Consider the following 12,262-nt stretch of genomic DNA (forward strand, 5'->3'; position numbering starts at 1 on the left):
GCTGAGGTCATCGGTCCCTAGGCATTACACACTACTTAATCTAACTTACGCTAAGGACAACACATACACCGATGCTTGAGGAAGGACTCGAACCTCCGACGGGGAAGCCGCCCGAACTGTGGCAAGCCGCCTCAGACCGCGTGTGAGGAGCATTCTGAAAGGAGAAATAGTATAAACATATGCACTGATCTCATTAGTTCACGACGCTGGTGTATTCTAAACTGCTTTTTTTTCAGAAAATACTGAAGTGTTCAACAAAAAAATGGCTCTGAGCACTATGGGTTGGTTCAAATGGCTCTGAGCACTATGGGACTTAACATCTGAGGTCATCAGTCCCCTAGAACTTAGAACTACTTAAACCTAACTAACCTAAGGACATCACACACATCCATGCCCGAGGAAGGATTCGAACCTGCGACCGTAGCGGTCGCGCGGTCCCAGACTGTAGCGCCTAGAACCGCTCGGCCACTCCGCGGCCAGCCGAAGTGTTCAACAAGAGGTAGTACAAAATTCCTTACATTGACAATAAATACTGTACAACAAAGATTACGATTTCTTTCAGAAACCGCGTTACATATTAACAGTTCTACTTCATGTAATTGTCCCATTCAGAAATAACGAGTACGTATTAAATTATCACATTGTTGTTTGACTATTTTCTTGTGAACTCCTATTTGCTACTATGTTTAAAAATATAAGCTCCAACTGCATTCTAATGTGCACTCCATGTAGACAGCTGCAGTTCTGTTAATTGGAGCTTGTATCTCCGTATCAGAGTCGCTCCTGCATCATGATGTCTGAGTAATTTTTAGAAACCGTCTAAGTAGAAATACCAGCTTAAATGCGCTTTATATCTTGTGGAAACGGGTGTGGGTCAGTGTGTTCGACGATTTAGACATGCTTGATCATACATGAATACCACCTCATCGTCTTTGTAATACGAACACAAGATCCATTATCTACCTATATTGCATTCACTTCAAAGGTAGTTTGCAGCAAAGAAGAGTGCAAGACCTAAAGACAGTGTGAACGTACTTGCTTATTCTGTCGTACTTGCTTCTTCAGTAAGAGCGATGTCCCAGAATTACACCCTACAGTTTGTATTCATTCTGTGTGATGGTGAATAAAGAACTATGATAAGCCGGCCGGAGTGGCCGAGCGGTTCTAGGCGCTACAGTCTGCAACCGCGCGACCGTTACGGTCGCAGGTTCGAATCCTGCCTCGGGCATGGCTGTGTGTGATGTCCTTAGGTTAGTTAGGTTAAAGTAGTTCTACGTTCTAGGGGACTGATGACCTCCCATAGTGCTCAGAGCCATTCGAACCATTCGAACTATGATAAACTTCTTCAAAGAGCGGAAAATTTTGTTAAGTGGCATTACAATGTGCATCATATTTATTCAATATATTTTTGTAGTAGCTAGTGTGAAGCTTCCGTTGTTCCCGTTAAACTATTGTTATGGATTTAATTTTGTCTCCGGGGTGTAATGATGAAGACAAGATTCTTCCCAGGGGAATGACGAATATTCAGGGGTAGAAATGGAACCATGATTCTATGCAAAAGAGTCTAGTACACGTGGGTTCTAAGATGCGTAACTTAAGAGTTATGAGCACTTGTTCTTCTTCGCTACTGTGAAACACATCTAATGTAAAAGTGCTCTTCTTCTTCTGTAGTGGTCAATCCAAGGATTGGTTTGCAACAGCTGCAATGGCAGCTTGTCTCCATTCTGTGCGTCTTTCAGCTTTTCTCTTCATTTCTTTATAGGCGTTACATCCCACATGTTTCACGATTTGATCCGTGTACCTCAGCCGTTGTCTTCCCCTTGGTCTTTTTCCCTCGACATATCCCTCTATGGTTGTGTTCAGGAGTCGTTTATGTCTTAATAGGTGGCCTGTAAATTGCACTCTTCTTTTAACAATGAAACTCCAGAAGCTTCTCTTCTCACCTGCTCTTTCCAGAAACACTTAGTTTGTGACCTTGTCGACACATTTTGTTTTGAGCATGCGTCTATAGCACCACATTTCAAAAGAATTTAGCTTCTGGTCTTCTTCTGTCCCGAGAGTCCATGTTTCACACCCATAGCATGCCACACTCCACACATATGATTTCAAAAATCTTTTCCTGATTTCAAGGCTGATGCTCTTAGATGTTAAGATGTTTTTCTTCTGGTTAAAAGCAGCCTTTGCTTGAGCAATTCTGCTTCTCACTTCTGCCTTGCTCCTTCCATCCCTGATAATATTACTGCCCAGATAAGTAAATTTATCAACTTGTTCAAGCAGTTCATTGCCTACTTGGACTTTCACTCGATCTTTTTTGTCGCATTCCATTACTTTTGTTTTTTCTTTATTAATTCTCATATTATATTCCTCCCCTATAACTTTATCCATTCTATTCAGTAGGACTACAAGATCTTCTTCACTTTCAGCTAGGACAGCTATATCATCGGCATATCTTATCATATCTATTCGTTGGCCATGAATTACTACAACTGTCTGTGAATTTTCTTTTACTTCTGTCAGCGCCTCTTCAATGTATAGGTTAAAGATAACAGGGGATAGTGCGCAACCTTGTCGGACGCCTTTCCGTATCTGCACCTCTTCTTGTTTTGTCCGTCCACGGATAACTGCTCTCTCGTTATTGTATGGATTCCATATCATTTTTCTATCTTTATAGTCTATTCCTACTTTTTCGAGTGCCTCAAACATCTTATCCCATTTAACATTATCAAAGGCTTTCTCTACATCTACGAAAGCTATGTATGTTGTCAGGTTCTTATCTAGTCGTTTCTCTATTATTAGTTTTAGAGCAAATATTGCTTCTCTGGTTCCTCTATCTTTCCGGAATCCAAACTGGTCTTCGGAGAGTGTAGCTTCGATTTTTTGTTCTATGCGTTTTAGGATAATTGAAGTTACTATTTTAGAGGCGTGAGTAACTAGGCCGAGCGTCCTATAATTTTCACATCTTTTAGCATATGCCTTCTTTGGAATGGGGATGATAATGTTTCTCTCAAAGTCTGTGGGAATTTTACCCTGCTCGTACATGTTGAAAACAAGATTATACAACTCCTGATTCAGTTTTGCTGCTCCAGATTTCAGAAGTTCAGCTGGGATATTGTCTATACCAGTTCTCTTATGGCTAACATTTTAGAGCCCTTGTTTACTAGACATCCTGCTTCAAATGATCATTCCTGTTATGTTTCTGAATATTGACCATTCCCCCAGGGGCAAACTGTATATTTATACGATACTTGTGGCAACTGATAACAGCTACGCGTTGCATCTTATTGAATGTTTGAACGAAATCATTTGAAGAATCAGGCCTGACAACAGTCAAGCCATTTCACTTAAGTTTCAACTATTTCGTAGAAATTTCTCTGTTCTCTATCCATAAATAATTGAATCTACTTCTGATAACTTCTCTCACAGAATTGCCAAAAAATGGTTCAATTGGCTCTGAGTACTATGGGACTTAATATCTGAGGTCATCAGTCCCCTAGAACTTAGAACTACTTAAACCCAACTAACTTAAGGACATCACACACATCCATGCCCGAAGCAGGATTCGAACCTGCGGCCGGAGCGGTCGCGCGGTTCCAGACTGCGCCTAGAACCGCTCGGCCACAGAAATGCCCGCCCGATCTTCCGTCTTCTTGCTCAGTCCAGTGGCGGCTTCATTTGATGTGTGTCTTAATATTTCACACTACTACCGTTATGGATTCAGCAATAAATCGTCTGTAGCCGTTTTAAGCGATAGTGAAAAGTAGGTCGGAAAATATAAACGATACCCTTCTGATGTCATCGAAATTATGACCATGATACGAGCATAACGCCTGTTAATCATCAAAGAGACATCCAGATTCGCGCTTTCATACAAGTTTGATTGCAATCGCTGGTATGTCCAATTAATTCGAATGCGAGTGTAACACATGTGTACTGCGGGCGCCTTCCGCTTGTAATTGCTGCCGCGGTGTAATTGAACAGCCGCTATCGCGCCCAGGTCTGGAGTGAGCCGTCATGAATGTAAATCGGCGTTCCTTTCACGGTAGACTGGTTCTCGGGCGCAGTAATTTTTGGCATATGATTCATTGTGGGAACGTGCGTGCTTGCCTCATAACCTTTAAATGCCACTTAGCGCTCGACCGTGTAGCAACACACGTGAAACTTTCGGTCCGCCTTCGTCACTTTCGACACACGGCAAGCCCTACGGACTGCGACAGCTGACGCATATCGGCGGAATTATTTATGCTGTCTGTCGGACACGACGTAGTGTGGTATGCTAAGCGGCAGCCGGCGACGTCTGTGAAAATTTTCCGGTTTCATTTTTGTCTTGCGTCCCAACTGAGATATACACGATCTGATGAAAAGCATCTGGACACATATTAGTGGAGATTGGTAGGGGCAGTGTCCACAGTACGCCTTTGTGATGGCTTGAACTCCGGTGGAGACACTTTCAATGAGGTGTCTGAATGTCTGTGGAGGGATCGGAATCCATTTTTCGTCCCGAGACGAAACCAGAGAAGGTAGTGATGCTGGATGCTGAGATCTAACTCAACCCAAATGTGTCCCACTGGGTTCGTGTCGGGACTCTACATCTACATGACTGGTCTGCAGTTCAAACTTAAGTGTTTCCGGCGCTGTTCAGACAACTTATGGGAATATAGCCAAGTGACTTCGGCGACAATCGGCAATATTTCGACAGGTGCACACGCTGCCATTTTCAAGGCAAAACTGCAGCAAATAAGTACGCTGCAAGCAAATTTAAAGCCTCGGTTTTCGGAGAAAATCGGGAAAGGTAACACACACGCTGTGATCTCGCTAGTGTTTGCACTGCTTTTGACGCCGTTCCTCACAAAAGACTTGAATTGCCTATGGAGTATCGCTTCAGTTGTGCGACTAGATCCGTGATTTCCTGTCAGAAAAACACAGTACGCAGTAGTCGAAGGAATATCATCGATTAAAACAGAACTGACATTCGGAGTTATAGGCCCTCTGCTGTTCCTAACCTACATAAACGATTTAGGAAATAATCTGAGGAGGCCTCTTAAATTGTTTGGAGATGAAGCTGCCACTGACCGTCTTGTAAAGTCGTCAGAAGATCAAAACCAATTGAAAAATTATTTGTAGAAAATATGTATATGGTGCGAAAAGTGGAAATTGTCTGTCAATAAGGGAAATTGTGAGGTCATCCACAGGAATACAAAAAGCAGTCCGTTAAATTTCGATTATACGATGAATAACACAAATTTAAAGATTGTCAATTGGTCTAAATACCTAGGAATTTAAATTACGAACAACAGACTGGAACGATCACGTATTTAGTGTTCTGAAGAAGTCAAACCAAAGACTACGTTTTATTGGTTGAACATTTAAAAAATGCAATAAGCGTACTAAAGAGATTGCCTACACTATGCTAGAGTATTGCTGTGCGGTATGCGATCCTTCAATGATAGGATTAAAGGAGGACATCGAAAAGGCCCAACTGAGGACAACTCGTTTTATATTATCGGGAAACACGAGAGAAAGTGCCACGGATATGATAATCGAACTGGGATGGCAACCATTGAAACAAAGGCATTTGTAGTTGCGGCGAGATCTTTTCACGAAATATCAGTCACCGTTTTTTTCTCCTCTGAATGTAAAGATATTTTATTGGCGCCAACCTACGTAGGCAGAAATGATTAACATAATAAAATAAGAGAAATCAGAGCTCATACAGAGCGATTCAGGTATTCATTTTTCCCAAGCACTGTTAGAGAGTGCAACCCTAGAGAAATAGTCTGAAGGTATTCAAATAACTTTCGGGAATTTAACCGACAACCGCCGATATTTCGACAGGAGCACACCCTCCCATTTTCAGGGCAAAGCTGCAGCAAGTAAGCGCTGTGGAAGTGAATCTGAAACGTCGGTTTTCAGGGAAACTCCTGAAAGATAACGTAAATGGACATTTGGAGAAAGTGAAAGGAAGTTTTTGTTGTGCGTCTTGTGAATTATAAATTATTTCAAGACTGTGTACGTGTGCGCGGTGTATAAAAAAGATTAAAAAAGTTAAATAATACCACCAAAAATCACAAACAGCAATGTAATATAAAATAAAAGAACATTCTTTTTATCTGTGTAATGAAAATAAAGATGACCAGAGACTATTGCTTTATTGAAAGCTCTCCTGTTTTTTGTTTCGTCTAGAGGCAGGCCGCCATTGAAGCGCAGGATAATATTTAATGTAAGAATGGTTGTAATTTAAGTCTTTCGCGACGGATTCCTTCCATAAAAAGTTCTCGGTTTACTTGCCGCGTCAAATTTGGATAAAATCCCGAGCATTCGATGACTACCTCCGTCATCTTAGTCAGGGGTAAAACTTATAATTGTCATTAGAAAGTGTGTAGTATTGACTTAGTTGTCACCTCTCATGATCGCAACCATTAATTGTCATTAACCAAGTTTTTACAGAACTTCGTAGTGCAGGGAGCTCATCTCTCGCAGCAGGATTTAGTCGGCCATAACGCTGACTGTATTGTTTAATTAAAATTTCATGTCATAATATTAAATGTAAAGGCAAGAGACTTCTCAATTCTGATCTTTCATTAATTTGAAAGTTAAAAAGCGTAATAATAAATTTCATTTACTAAAATCCACCACACTGAATGAGTTCAGTGTGTTTCACTTTGGCCGTCTAACTGCAGATGAGATTCTCTCCAATTTTGCCTTGCATATAATGAACATGAAACATTGAAAATCATTACATTCCGCAATATCTCTGTTAATCTTTATGTAGTTTCGTCCATAAATAACCAGTAGCCCCTGATACTCATATTAATAATTACAGTTTGCGAAGATTACGCATATTTTCTTTTCTAAATAGTAGCGCTCACGCAAACTATTTTTTTTTGGAGGCGGTGAGTCGCGCTTTGTGTTTAAAAAATATTATATCGTACGTACTTCGGGGCAGCCGATGTCCGTACGAGTGTTATCGCGGTATAAGTTAATTAAAAGTCTCATGATAGCCCACAACATTTAAAGCCAACCCAACCAAAATCATAAAATATATAATTATAAAAATAAAAATATACAATTATACAGTGATAAGTGCACCTATACATATATATTCATACCGTGATATCTGGAAACCTAGAAATATGGAATCAATTTGAAATCCCCTGTCGATACCATTTATTACTTCGTGCGAATAAAGAGCTTGTTGTGTTTCACAAGAACGTTTTTGTCTGAATTCGTGCTGAGTTGTTAATAGACCGTTACCTTCCAGATAATGCATAACCTTCGAACACAATATATGTTCCAAAATCGTAACGCAAATCGGCGTCTGTAACTGAGCGGATTAATCTTATTTCTTTTCTGGAGTGTTGGCGTGACCTGTGCGATTTTCTAGTCTTTGGTACGTATCTTTTGTCGAGAGAGCGGTGGTATGTGATAGTTAACTATGGCTGTGGCCGAGCGGTTTTAGGCGCTTCAGTCTGTAACCGCGCGACCGCTACGGTCGCAGGTTGGAATCCTGCCTCGGGCATGGATGTGTGTGATGTCATTAGTTTACTTAGGTTTAAGTAGTTCTAAGTTCGAGGGGACTGATGACCTCAGACGTATAGTCCCATAGTGCTCAGAGCCATTTGAACCCTTTGCTAACTAAGGAGCTATTGCATCAGCATACTCTAAAAGGAAACCTTATTGGTAAGCTATCTGGACAGAAAGACTTCCCTTTATTATGTGCTTTAAGCTGCTTCGCTACAAAGTTACTCACTTCGGCAGTTGTTCTCGATTCGAATTCTGGAATATTACTTACTCTTCTTTGACCAAGAAATTTCGGGAAACTGTGGTTGATAACTCTGCTTTAGTGGCACTGTTATCGGTAATATTACCACTGGTATCGCGCAATGAAGACATCGATTGCGTCTTTGCTGCTGGTGAGCATTACATTCGACCAGAATCTCTTTCGATTGTCTGTCAGGTTTCGAGACAGAGTTTTATTGTGGAAGCTATTGAAAGCATCTCGCATTGAAGTCCGCGCTAAGTGTCGAGCTTCAGTATAACAACGCCAATCTCCGGGCAGACCAGCCCATTTCTGGAATGTTAGGATCCACTCCTCATTATCAATTATTCAAAATGACAATCACAATCGCATTATTTATTTTTTAAAAAAATGGCTCTGAGCACTATGGGACTCAACTGCTGAGGTCATTAGTCCCCTAGAACTTAGAACTAGTTAAACCTAACTAACCTAAGGACATCACAAACATCCATGCCCGAGGCAGGATTCGAACCTGCGACCGTAGCGGTCTTGCGGTTCCAGACTGCAGCGCCTTTAACCGCACGGCCACTTCGGCCGGCTTATTTATTTTGCCGCCAAACAGTTTCAACCGGCGTTGGGGTCATTTTCAGGGCAATTTACACTGGAGAGTTCTAATATTAGTAAGTAATCATGTACATAATCTACAAGCAATTAGTCAAAGTTACATAAATAAACAGAGTTTTACACCCATTTGGTCGCTCGCTGGAGTCGTCACACTGCCTGTACACGGTTGGTAACTATGCATGGTTGGCTCCCTGCATGAGCTTAAATAACGGCCAACAACACGTGGGCAGGCGGTAACGCCCTCCACGGTGACCAACGGTAGTTACGTGCTTAAGCAAGAAATCGTAAATTTTAAAGTTTGTTCCAGTTGTGATATAAAACATAATAATTTTGAATTTTTTACTAATTACTAGGAACCCATGCATAATTACCAACCGTGCACAGGCAGGGTGACGACTCCAGCGAGCGACCAAATCGGTATAAAAATCTGTTTATTTATGTAACTTTGACTAATTGCTTGTAGATTATATACATGATTACTTACTAATATTATAACTCTACAGTGTAAATTGCCCTGAAGGTGACCCCATAGCGGGTTGAAAACGGTTTGCGGCAAAATAAATAATGCGATTGTGACTGTCATTTTGAATAATTGATTATAAGTAAATTAATCACTGTTTATCTCCTTACAACCATGTTGTCTAAAAATTACACTTCTCATTGCCTCACATATGCTGCTTTATGACTGAATGCTTAGTCATGCTGATGCAATCATCTCCGAACTGTTCCTCTACTGTACGTAATATCCAATTCCGTAAAACGTGTTCGTATCCATCCGCTTTTAGCGTTTACTTAAGATGATAATGGGGACTAACCACACTCCCATGCCGTCGCTCCACCTTCTCTGTACTTGCTCACATTCATCTTTCGTCATTTTAAAAATGAAAGTGTTGAGATAAAATTCGTCTTCTTTCTAAATTTCAGTTAGACTCTAATGTTGGCAGGGGACAAGATCGGGAATACCGACCAATATCTGATTACACTCACGGGTAATGGTCTCAGAAGGTCTGGGAACCACTGACGTCATTATCATCTTGCACAGTTTTCAGTCCTCGGCTGGGTCTGTTTGGAACATAAGCCTCGCCATCTACCCCTTTTTTCCCACCATCTCTGTGTTTACTCTGGTCCAGTGCTCGCCATTTTTTTCAGCGCATTCCTTCCCACCTTTCACCCACCTATACCTTGGTGTTCCTCTTGGTCGTTGGCTTCGCATCTCCATTTCTTGTATCTTCTTGTTCTCCATTCTCTTCGAGTGTCCGTACCATCATAGCTTTGAAGTTTGTACCCTGTTCTGCGAGGGTTCCTCTTTCACTGTTTCCCTCACCCTTTCATTGCTCACCCTATCTCTCCTTGTTACTCCTCTCTTACTTCTGGGGACCTTCATTTCACATGCCTGTAATCTGCTTACATCTCTTTTCTTCATTACCCGTGTCTCATATGCATAGGTCAGTATTGGAGTGTAGTAACTTCTGTGTATTACTACTTTTTTGTTTTTGTTTTGTTTTGTTTTTTGGGACATCTTTGTTCCAAAGCGCACTCCTACCGCTTCGAAGTAATGTTTCTGCTTGGCTTTCATCATCATTGATTTATTTCGCATTTCGTCCATTTTCCTGTATCACACTTCTCAAGTATTTGACAATTTTCATCTTCTACAGTTGTTCATCCCTAATCCGTATCCCACTAGTTAGTCCACCTTTCTATCTAGTACTAACAAAGAACTAACAGTTTCCTCCGATGTATCCATCTTATCCTGAATCTCCTCGTCCCTGTTTCACTAGGTGATCAACTGCAAACATCAAGATATACGCTGAGGTGCAAAAGTCATTTGAAATCTCCTAATCTATTGTCGGTCCTCCTCTTGCTGGACTTAGTGCAGCATCTCGACCTGGCATGGACTCAACAAGCCGTTGGAAGTCCCTTGAAGAAATACTGAACCATGCTTCCTCTATAGCCGCCCTGATTGAAAAACTGTTGCCGGTGCAGGTTCTTATGAACGAACTAATCCCTCGATTATGTACTATAAATGTTCGATAGGATTCATGTCGGGCGACCTAGATGTCCAAATAATTCGCTGGAATTGTCCAGAATATTATTCAAACCAATCGCGAACAACTGTGGCTCGACGACATGGCACGTGTCATCCACAAAAATTCCATCTTTATTTTGGAACATTAAGTCCATGAATGGCTGCAAATTGTCTCGAAGTAGTCAAATATAGCCATTTCCAATCAATGAACGGCCCAGTTGGATGAAAGGACCCAGCCCACACCATTATGGAGCCACCACCAGCTTACACAGTGCCTTGCTGACAATTTGGGTTCATGGCGTCGTGGGGTCTACGCCAGACTCGAACCCTACCACCAGCTCTTACCAAACTGAAATCGGGACTCTTCTGACCAGGTGACGGCTTTCCGGTCGTCTAGGTTCCAGCCGATGTGTTCACGGTTCCAGAGGAAGCGCTGTTACCAACGGCACTTGCGACGGTCGTCCGCTGCCATAGCGCATTAACGCCATATGTCGCCACACTGTCCTAACAGATACGTCACACATTGATTTTTGCGGTTGCTTGTCTGTTTGCACTGACAAATCAACGCAAACACCACTGCTCTTGGTCGTTAAGTGAAGGCTGTCGGCCACTGCATTATCCGAGGTGAGAGGTAATGCATGAAATTTGGTGTTCTCGGCACTCGACACTGTGGATCACGGAGCATGAAATTCCCAACGATTTTCGAAACTGAACGTCCTACGCGTCTAGCTACAACTACCATTCCGCGTTCAAAGCCTTTAATCCCCGTCGTGCGGGAATAATCACGTCGACATCTTTTCACATGAATCACCTGAGACAAATGACAGCTTCGCCAATGCTCTGCTTTTATATCCTGTGCACGCGATATTGCCGCCATCTGTATATGTGGGCATCGCGATCCCATGAGTTCCATCACCTCTGTGTAAATAAACGTAACTTGAGACCGTCATGTAAATCGTGACCATGTTTGCCATATGATTCGCTGAGTAAGTGTACTGCAATTGGTGAGAGCAGGAGGTGACAGGCAGCTAACTAGGTACGCGCGTGCGTGTTGTTGCAGCGCGTGCTGTGCGTGATGTGCGCCGCCGTGCTGACGACCGCGGCCCACGTGACCAGCCAGGGCTCCGAGGACCGCCTGTGGGAGGAGATGGGCAGCCTGCGAGTCCTCATGAGCGCCGTCGCAGGTGAGTGTGAGTACACCACAAGGCGCTCGCCTCTTCCTCACTCCACCTACCTGGCAACTCAACGGCACAAACGCAGTGCAATCTGGGAATGTCACTTCACGGACTGGCTGTATCGAGTCACACGTGTGTTCACACGTGATCTGCTGTCACCATCGCCTGTAGCGCCCGCAAAATGCAGCACGTTAGAGGAGCTGCGCGGGAACCAGCACCACCGGCCCATTGAGCGGAGAGTGTACAAGTAGTGTACCGGCTTTGTCCGAGAATAGTATTAGGGGCAGCCATCGTAAGCAGTCCGAATAGCACTTTAGACAGATGTGACAGTAGCGTAAGATAATTAAATAAATACAGTTTAATTAAATCAGGCTAGGGGATGAAACACTAAAAGTAGTAGATGCTTTTGGACGGCAAAATGGCCGAAGCAGAGAGGATGTCAAATAAAGACTGGCAGTAACAAGAAAAAATGTCTGAAAAATAATTTATTGGCATCTAATACCAGTTTAAATGTTAGATAGTCTTTTCTTTAAAGGGTATTTGTCTGAGTGTAGTGTTGTACGGAAGTGAATAGAAGCTTTTGAAACGTGGTGATATAGAAGAATTCTGAAGACTAGATGGGTAGATCGAATAATTAACGATTAGGTGTACTGAATGGAATTGGAAGAAAAGACATTTATGGCACAAGTTGACTAAAATAAG

At 42.3% G+C, this 12,262-nt stretch overlaps 1 protein-coding gene across 1 annotated transcript in view; it reads left to right on the forward strand.

Annotated features, from left to right (window-relative positions):
* The window catches only part of LOC124605649 (angiopoietin-related protein 6-like), a 941,284-nt gene that overhangs the window by 485,455 nt on the left and 443,567 nt on the right, over positions 1-12,262 (forward strand). Inside the window, exon 2 of the mRNA XM_047137517.1 lies at positions 11,446-11,569. Within this exon, the coding sequence (XP_046993473.1) occupies positions 11,446-11,569 (124 nt within the window). The remainder of the gene's footprint in view (positions 1-11,445; positions 11,570-12,262) is intronic.

The sequence above is a fragment of the Schistocerca americana genome, chromosome 1 (assembly GCF_021461395.2).
Source record: "Schistocerca americana isolate TAMUIC-IGC-003095 chromosome 1, iqSchAmer2.1, whole genome shotgun sequence".
Taxonomy (NCBI): Eukaryota; Metazoa; Arthropoda; class Insecta; order Orthoptera; family Acrididae; genus Schistocerca; species Schistocerca americana.